This window comes from Scardinius erythrophthalmus (assembly GCF_964197995.2).
Source record: "Scardinius erythrophthalmus genome assembly, chromosome: 5".
Classification (NCBI taxonomy): Eukaryota; Metazoa; Chordata; class Actinopteri; order Cypriniformes; family Leuciscidae; genus Scardinius; species Scardinius erythrophthalmus.
The window spans coordinates 13,024,706-13,034,516 of NC_138225.1; the positions used below are offsets into that span (position 1 = coordinate 13,024,706).

At 35.9% G+C, this 9,811-nt stretch overlaps 2 protein-coding genes across 2 annotated transcripts; both read left to right on the forward strand.

Annotated features, from left to right (window-relative positions):
• Positions 1-1,353: 1,353 nt before the first annotated feature.
• selplg (selectin P ligand) lies at positions 1,354-4,179 on the forward strand. Its single transcript, XM_081366098.1, has 2 exons — positions 1,354-1,492; positions 1,999-4,179. The coding sequence occupies exons 1-2, from the start codon at positions 1,490-1,492 to the stop codon at positions 2,914-2,916; spliced, it is 921 nt and encodes a 306-aa protein (XP_081222224.1). The 5' UTR covers positions 1,354-1,489; the 3' UTR covers positions 2,917-4,179.
• Positions 4,180-4,730: 551 nt separating this feature from the next.
• Positions 4,731-8,120, forward strand: tmem119a (transmembrane protein 119a). The gene is made up of 2 exons (XM_081366099.1): positions 4,731-4,866; positions 7,301-8,120. Exon 2 carries the CDS (start codon positions 7,316-7,318, stop codon positions 7,988-7,990), a length of 675 nt encoding a protein of 224 aa, XP_081222225.1. The 5' UTR covers positions 4,731-4,866; positions 7,301-7,315; the 3' UTR covers positions 7,991-8,120.
• Positions 8,121-9,811: the final 1,691 nt, after the last annotated feature.

The following is a 9,811-nucleotide window of genomic DNA, read 5'->3' on the forward strand; positions in this document are numbered from 1 at the left end:
TTGTTCAGGTCTAAGAAACACTGTTAGGTTTGCTTTGCTTTCTAATTAATTCCTTCAAATCTCATCTTGAGTTGTGTCGTCCATACCGTCTCAGAAACCAAACTTTCAATTCAACAGCTTCGTCTGTACATGTTTTTGCTGTGCATTATAGACCGTGACTACCAGCAAAATAATGAGTCATGACTGACTTCCTTTTCCTAATATGTCATCTTGCGACACGCTGTGTCTACAGTGCTCTCCTAGCCAAGCAGAACCAATTCTCTCAAGGGTTGACATCTAGATTATCATTTTACGGCTGAATTGCGTGTGCCACAAGCTTGAGGTGATGACAACTGGATTTTTTTTTTTTTTTTTAGTTTGGTTATGTGTTTTTTCATGCCAAGAGAGGAAACTGTGATTCTGTTGATCAGATTGCTTCGGCTACATCCTACATCAGAATGTTTTTTTGTGGTTATATCTCATTTCTGTTTGCATCACTGCCTAGTGCCTCTTTCGTAGGTTCTGAAAAGCACCTTTCCTCCTCCACATGCTTTTTAGTCTAAAATAACTTCCACCTCTCCTCAGAACCAACCCGACCTACAAGTACTTCATTTCAAACGAGTCTTCAGATCTCACAGCAACAACTCAATACCTCTGTCATTTGCATTTGCTTTTGCTCTATCTTTTGGGTGAGGTTTTAAAGTGAAGGGTTTGAAAACGTAGGGACCGTGTGGGTACAGATGTGCCCAGCTTGATCAGCTTCAGGATGTGTGATGGATCCATAATTGAGTGTTTAAGTGGCCTCAGGAGGCATCTGTGATGCACCCTCGAGTGTGTGGTTTCTAAAGAGTGAATGAATAAAGTGAAAAGGGATTTAGGTAGGTTGAAAAAAAATAGAATGCAGGAAGAAGGCTGGATGGTAGTGATTGATTTCAATGCTTTGTAAATAAATGTTTTTAGTTTTCCTTTTCCTTTTTTTCTTTGGCTATAGGAGGGTGTTTGTCCATCATTTGGAGTTTGATGATTTTAAGGAAATTCCCTATTTTTCCCCATCCTTATGCACACTGTGAGCATTTTATGTGTCCAATGATAAAAATCGAAAGGAAGGATATCTAGAAATTCAATTCTGTGCATAACTCTTCCATTTTTGTTCATTCATCTGCTTCAAGTATAAAGAGTCTTACTGATTACCAGGAAAATAAAAAAAAATAAACTGAAATTTTGGCATTTGTGTCTCTTTTTTTTGCTCTAATTATAAAACCTCTCTTTGTGGAAGCAAGGTTGGTTGGTTAAAAGTTCTAGCTCACTGTTTTAGAGGAACTAAGATGTGATATTTAAGTATCTCTTGCACATTCGTGTTTGCGTCAGAGTTTGTGAACCTCAGCTTCATGAGGTTTGACTTCCTGTATTTGTGCATTGAGTAGGTTTGAGACATTGCGTTGTGAGTGTGTGAGGGGAACTAATTTTTCAATCGACCTCCAGATCAAGATCCTTTCGGCGGTAGAAACCGATGGTACGTAGTTTTGTTGTCAATTTGAATTGTCTTTAAAATAAGATGCTACTTTTATATGAATTTGTGAATTTCTTTTTGTCGAAATCCTTCAACTGGGGAGAGTACACGGTTGAATATCTTCAAGAAAATTGTTAAAGATCTAAATTTCATAAGTTTTACCATGACAGTAATTGTAATATATTTAAAGTTGAGTAGTGAAGTGTTGTTAACAGTACAATAATGACACTTTTACAGTTAAAAGGAAGTATTTCACCCAAATGGTCCAACCACATGCTGTAGTCACAAACAGCCACATGAGCTTGCAGAAGTATGAGCAACACGTTTAAATGTTACGAAAACGTGTTTGTTCTTCCATTTATTGTTTTGCTCTCATTGTCTGAAGGTTCCTCTCCACTGAATATGAAGAGGAATAACCAGACAGTATATGAATATGCTTGTGAATTGTTTTATTGGTGATATTTTGTGTGTCCAAAGAATTATTGCAACATTCTGTCTTCTTTGCGCAGATGGCGATGGTGACTAACAGACTTGGGTGTTTGCCAGTTCTTGTTTTGCTGCTGACTTTGAGTAGTTTGGTTACTTCAAGATATCTTAGGATGAAAAGGGAAATTGGTGACAACACAACATCGATAAACAGCAGAGACACACACAGTACAACAGGTGTAGCTGAAGCTGAGAATACAAGTAGCACGACTCTGGAAACTTTAAAAGCTTCAGGTGCATTACAGACGACAGAGATAATACCGGCTTTAAAAGTCAGTGCAACTACAGATTACCCTGGTACTCCAGATTTGAACCACACCCCACAGAAGTACACTACAGGAACTGAGAACCTGACAGTCCACCAGCCAACAGATAATGAGAGTACTTTGCACACCCAACTTCCCACAATTAGTAATGGTACTGGACACATTTCACAAGCAGGAAGTTCTACCCCCACATTTCCTGCATCGTTTGAGCCCGGCAAGGTAACAGAGAAGCAAACGACAGCAACGACTACGAGAATGTCCACAGACACGGATAGACGTACCACAGCAGTTATCTCAACGGCCGCTAGAAAATCAACCACTCATGTTCCACCCCACTCATGTTCCACTGCCTCTTCCCAAAATGACAAGCTTGTGAGTCGCTGCCTCATCGCCATTGCCTCGATGGCTGCGTTGACGACCATCTTTATCGTTAGCACCATCTGCCTGGCTACAAAACTTTCGGGATACAGATACAGGCACAAGGCGCATCTTCTCCAGGAGACCGAGATGGTCTGCATTTCTGCCCTTATGAATGATACCGATCACCCTGTTCCAAAGCCAAGACGACACCCTAAAAGTAATGGAGCACTGATCCCGAATACTGAGGATGGAGATCCTGACGGAGATAATCTTACTCTAAACAGCTTTCTTCCTGACACCGAGGGCCCTCTTTAGAAGTTTAAGCCTTTCACCTGCTTTCTGCACTGTATGCACGGAAATGTTTACTCTTAACACTGTGGGGGGTTTTTTAAGTCAGTGCTTAGGTTTGACAGACACTCAGCTCTAGAATGGTTTGCACTGTCAAAAAATCAAAAGGTACAATTCACAGCATATCTGTGCTACTGGGTTGCCAGTGTCTTACTCACTGTCTTCATTGGCTTTGCGCCTTTTAAAAACAACCATTTTAGTATATATATGAAGAGTTCAGATGCAAAAGCCTCTAAGTGCCATCTGAAATTTTCCTCTAGAATGATCATTTTTTATCAAGCTCGTATATTTAAGTCCCGTAATTTAACTTAAATGGCAATGAAAATTACCTATTAATTGTCATTTAAGTGAAATTACTGGACTTAAATATACAAGCTTGATAAAAAATGATCATTCTAGAAGAAAATTTCAGATGGCACTTAGAGGCTTTTGCATCTGAACTCTTCATATATCATGTTATTGATCTAGATTGGTTGCTCTTTTTTATAACTATAAAAATTTTTAACTATAACCGTCTTTCATACTGTATTTGTATGGATTTTAAAAAGGAATGTTTTAAATTCTAAGGGTCTGTATAAATGTATGCAAGTCTAAAGTTTTATTATTATTATTATTATTTTTTATTTAATCAGTGGAACATTTATATTTTAATTGTTTTTGCATGTTTGAATCTTTTAATGTAATCATTCCAGTGTTGAAATACTATACTTTCTCCGAGGAGCTCAGGCATTAGTGAGGTTTGGCAGAACATATTGCTGAATGTGTTCTATTCCTGCCTGTGGTTCAACCAGCGCTGTATAATTTACTCGAACAGAGTGATGTTGGAGATTATCACAGTCTGAATATAACATGTTATCATTGCAAATTTACATAAAATATATGCTTTCACAAGTTCCCAAAAATGTTTTGCTGTTGTGCCGAAGTTACACACTTTCCATTGTGTGAATTAAAAAATGTCCAGTCGACAAGATTAGCACTGAGAAAAGCAACAGTTAGTTTGTTTTTTCTGTTTTCACATTTAGTTTCTTTGGGTTTATATTGTAGTACTTTTGTATATATTTTATTTTATGCTGTAGAATTATATTTTCTATGTACATTCTATGCGTTTGTCGACTCTAGTATGAATGCGTTAAAGCACTGATGAATGTTGTGCAAAATTACATGAAAGTCATTGTGCGGTGTTATACCCAACTAATTTAATAAATGTTCAATCAACTTTAAAGTCAATGTAAGTTGTTGTGTCCAACCCATTTTACTTCCACAATGTGATGTACAGTAATTTCTTGATTTTATCCATTGGGAATAGATTGGGCCGTGAAAAATTACTATACGTACCAGATTTGAGCCAGACCAATACCAGGTTAACATTATCCAATAGCCTGTGCGGTCTATGTGACATCAGTAATAAAAAAAAGGTTCTGAAAAAGAGCAAAGATTGTGAAGCTAAAAAAATAACTAATAATTGTACTGAATTAAGAAAGTAAATTGGGTCTGTTTTTGACCAATCAAAGGCTGTTCAGTCTGCAGTGGAAAAAATAAAACTGTGACAGAATACAGTGATTGAATTTTAAGAGGTTTGTGCAGCCTAATATATTATTTTGTAACCTCTTACTGCTTTCTTGTTTGGTTAATATTGGACTGTCCGTCTCCTATGCATCCATGTGTTCAAGAGGAGAGAAAGAGAAGGACAGAAAAAGGGAGGAGATGGAGAGAGAGGAGGGGAATGTCCTTGTGCAATTATCCAGATTTTTTAGGAAAACCCACATGGCCAGAAGCTTCCATAAGCCTTTGAGGACAACACTGAGGCAGCTATTTTCCTTTACAACTGTTGTCTTTATTTATTTTGCCTATACCTTGAAGTGCCTAACTTGAGGTGTCGCTGTAAAAGTGCATCAGAGAACGGAAGTAAGACGAGCAGTGAGTATTTTTATATTTCCTTCATTGAGAGGATATGTTTCACTTGCACATTATTCATAATTCATTTGTTGGCATGCTATACAACGTCAGTGTCACTCAAAAATGCATTTTCATTATGAGCTTAATATTTTCCTAATAACGTAGCATCAAAAAGTGTTTAAGAATGTGTCTTTAATACAAAATATCAAATCAGCAAGAAAATGATGCTAGACCTTTTATTAGAACCAGCTTTTTGCTAATTCTAACCCAGTGCTGTTTTAACTAACTTAATTCTTCACATTAACTATATATACTGTACATTTAAAAACCCATGGTTTGATGATGATTTTTTTTTGTGATATTCATTTTAAATGTGGCTTGAGTGTTTACTTTTGTACCTCTTTGTTACATTTTCTATTGACCTTCATTTACCCTTTACATAAAATAAAGTTTATTATGTTGTTTAATGCTGTGCTATAGCAAAGGCCAGACTATTTAAACAATCAGATTTTCAGGATAGTTAGTTGTATACGCCTAAAAATCAATACAGAATTTTTTAATCTGAAATGATCTTTTTTTTTTTCCAATCATTCTTATATTGATTTTTTATTTTATTTTTGCTGTTACAGTTTTCTTACAGTAACATTCTTTAACACAATACTAAGATTATTAACACACTGCTGAGATTATTATCTTATCTCGCAGATTACTAATACACAAAGTGGGAGTGTAATACCTTTGCAGAACAAAGAATGTGGTTAGAGAGATAGTTTGTGTGCGGTTGGCACTGAGGGGGAAATATTTTTATTTTAAGTTTTAAAGAAGTAAAAACTGAATAGATGACTATTGGATAGTACTCAATATGTGTTTTTTCCACTGCCATTTCTGGTGGTGTTCATTTGGGAATTTCCCTATTCCCTGTTCCTGCCTTCTGCAGCTAAGAGCAAGTAATGGTTAAAATGGCTTATCTACTTTCTGACAAACTAATTCTAGCATTAACAATTTAATAAAGTCTGCCCATAATGCAGTGTTTTTGAAACATGATGCACGTATGAACATTATATGTGTTCTTGCGCAGAACAGAAATAGTGTCACTGGTCTCTGGCCTGTCTCATTGCAGCTGGGCTGTAAATACAGGCCTGTGAACTGCGGCTCTCCCACGCCTTGCTGCACCCTCACAAATGTATATCTGGCCTTGCTTTTGCTTTTCTGTGGTGAGTGGGTGGCATCAGCCAGGCAGGGAAATTACAAACTAGGCCTGGACTCCCTCTGCCTCCACCCCAAATAAGTAATGACTGGATGTAACAGGAATAGCTCCTCTCCTGCGAGGCAACAGAAACACGAAAATGTGCTCTGTGTAGTGATCGTACAGAAATGTGTTTGATACATGCAGCTTCCTTCCTGTGACTCAAAGAAGTATAAAGATAATACTGATAGTAGCTCTCAGTGAGCTAGACTGCTGACCATCTATATGTCTCTTTACATTTACTGAAGGTGGAAAAATGTTCATTACACTCTTTAGAAAAAGGTTCCAAAGGGAGTTTTTGCAGCGATGTCTGCCTTAGGAAAACCACTTTTGGCTCCTTAATGAACCTTTCAGTGAACGTTTAAAAAATAAAATAAATAAAAAATAATTAATTTGTGTGAAAAACATTTTTTTTAAATAAACCTTTTGTGGAATGCAAGTTCTTTGGATGTTAAAGGTTATCAAGATGCCAATGAAGAACCATTATTTTTTATTGAGTGCAGATTGTAGGCTACATAAAAATGTGACAAAAATACCATTGTACTGTGATGTAATAAAATAACAATAATACTTATGGTATATACCATGGTACTGAATATTAATATTTACATGATACAAGGTATTTAAAAAAATACCATGGTAATACCATATATATATATATATATATATATATATATATATATATATATATATATATATATATATTAGGGCAGTCAAAAGATTTATCGCGATTAATCGCATCCAAAATAAAAGTTTGTGTTTACATAATATATGTGTGTGTACTGTGTATAATTATTTTGTATATATAAATACACACACATGCATGTATTTATTTAAGAAATATTTGCATACATATACTGTATATATTTATATATATTTTATATTATATATAAATATAATTTTTTTATATATAAATTACACATTTTTCTTAAATATATACAAGCGTGTGTGTATTGATATATACAAAATAATTATACACAGTACACACACATATATTATGTAAACACAAACTTTTATTTTGGCTGCGATTAATCGCGATTAATCTTTTGACAGCCCTAACATATATATATATGTTTTTACTAAAATGTTTTTGCAAAGTTTAACTTTGTATAACTGCTGTAACCACCTTGATGAAACATAAAAATGCTCAGATTCTTTTTCTATGGGGAATAACTAGTAAAGGCCACATTTGTGTCCATTTTCTTACAGGTCTTTAAAGGAAGCATGTCACTCTCTTTGCGCTTTGTCTGTCTGCTCCTGACTGCCCTCTGGGGAAACGTTTGCTTCGCCAAGCCTGCCCCGTTCAACGTTTCCATGGAGGGCAGCGGGGACGAACCCGAACTCATCTTCCCCATTGCTCGTACCACCCACGTACCCCCATCTCCTTCGCCATCTCCCAACATAACGGCCACTTTCATTCGCATCAAAGACTTCATCTTCAACCAGGTGGTGGACTTCCTGAAGGAGAACTTGCTTCTCATCATTGTCGTGACCTCTCTGTTGGTAGTTATCATTTTCATTGTCTGCTGTGCTTCAGCGATGAGCCACAAACGCAAGCTCGAGGCCTACTATCCTCCGAAGACTTACTTACCCAGGAAATACATGAGCCAACCTAGTAAAGCAATGGAGAAACCTCATAATCAGATCCAGGATGGCAAGACGACCACTGCGAAGAACCTACGAGAACCTACTAAAGCATTGGTGGGGGAGAAGGAAGGAAAAGACCCCCGGCCCAAGCCGAAAGAGGTCCAAAAGGTGGAGGATGTTGAAGAGGTGGAGATGCAGAAAGATGAGCCAAAGAAGAAAGAGGAGCCTCAGCCAACCACCTCAAACGCCACTTCCAGTCAGCCAATGGTCTGTACGTGCCACCTCAGAAAGGCCAATCACACCCCAGCGTGAGAGCTTTATCTTTAATGGGCAGGAATGACCTTGATTTCAAACTTTTTTTACTGTTATGAATCTTTTGGTATATATGATGCCCTCATTCTGTTTGGTTTGTATGTTCTCTGTATGTACCATCAGAGGAAGTTATTTTGTTTCTTTAAAAATGATTTTGCTTCAAAATATTTAACAAAACAACAACTAATTAACAGTTTTACTATTCATATGAAAAACAAACTTGAAATTATTTTGTGAATCACTTTTGAGAGACTCGAGAGAAAATGTCTTTTCAAACCTTTTTTCTTTTTCATTTTGATTTATATTTTACAAATGAAATATCTATGCATGGTAACTCATGATTTATGCTGTATTTTCTGAAGATGTTGTCAGGTTTTGTACATGACTGTAATTTTATCTAAACTTTCCTCAGTTCCTCAGTATTGAATTTAATTACTTACATTTTTGTCAGGTATGTGTTTAAATGTTTTTTTTTTTTTTTATAAGGAAAATAAACTATCCAAACACTTACTTTCCTGCTCTGCTCCAAATAAATAAATTGTTTCTGATACAGATACAATAGCCTATTGTTCAAATGTTTGGGGTCAGTAAGATTTTTTAAATGTTTTTGAAAAATCCATTATGCTCACCAAAGCTGCATTTCTTTGAGCACAAATACAGTAAAAAATAATAATATTGTGAAATATTATTACAATTTAAAACAACTAGAACAACTAAACAACTACATTTTAATTTGGATGTTTGTTTTTTCTGTGATGGCAAAGCTACATTTTTAGCATCATTACTCCGGAGTTGGGCGGTCTTATTGGTCACATGATCCTTCAGAAATCATTCTAATATGATGATGTGGTGTTCAAGAAACATTTATTTTTATCAATGTTGAAAACAGTTGTGCTGCTTAATAGTTTTGTGGAAACGGTGATAAAAATGTCTTTACTGTGACTTTTGTGTCCTTGCTGAATAAAAGTATTAATTTCTTTCTAAACAAACAAACAAACAAACAAACAAACAAACAAACAAACAAAAATAGTTCTTACTAGTTCAATAGAGAGGCCAGAGGTATATATATATAATTTAATACAATTTAATTAATTTTATGTTAATAGATTATTAGATATATCAAACAAACAGCCTTCTTCTGTCCTGTCTGTTGGTCTTGAATGGTGTGGTTTGTCAAAAGAATTGTGTTGGCTTGGCTGAAGCATATGAAACTCAAGAACCTCAGCAACAGAGCCCAGCAGAGCATAACGGCGGCAGCTATACAGAGCTTTTGTCACATCCATACAACATCCAATCAATATTTCAGAAGCTTATTCCAATAGGCTTGTCAGACAGATCTGGAAATATCTGGCCTTGATGGAAATATACTGGTTGTGACAGAAGCAGACAATCATTTTGACATTATGCTGTATTAAACTTTTTGAGGATAACTCCATATCCTGGTTTCACAGACAGGGCTTTGATTAAGCCAGGATTAAGCCTATGTTCAATTCGGACATTTTAAGTGTTTAAGTATTGTAAGATATGTCAGTGCAAGTTGCTTTCAGTTAAAACAGCTCAAACATGCATTTCATTCTGAGACTAGGCTTAAGCTTTATCTGTGAAACCGGATGCATAAATCCCAAGATTTACCCAATATAGATTATCCAAATTGAATAACAGTTGAATTCCTCCATGCAAGTTATTTTTCAGTAAAAACAATGCTCACACCTCTTAAAATATATGCAGATTTTGTTACAGTGATGCTATCAGCCTATCATTGATTAGTAGCCAGCTAAATGCAAATTAGCCACATACCTGAAATTAAAACCCCACTGCCAT

Coding starts and splice junctions, on each gene's coding strand:
- tmem119a (XM_081366099.1), top strand. CDS start 7,316: ATGTCACTCTCTTTGCGCTTTGTCTGTCTGCTCCTGACTGCCCTCTGG.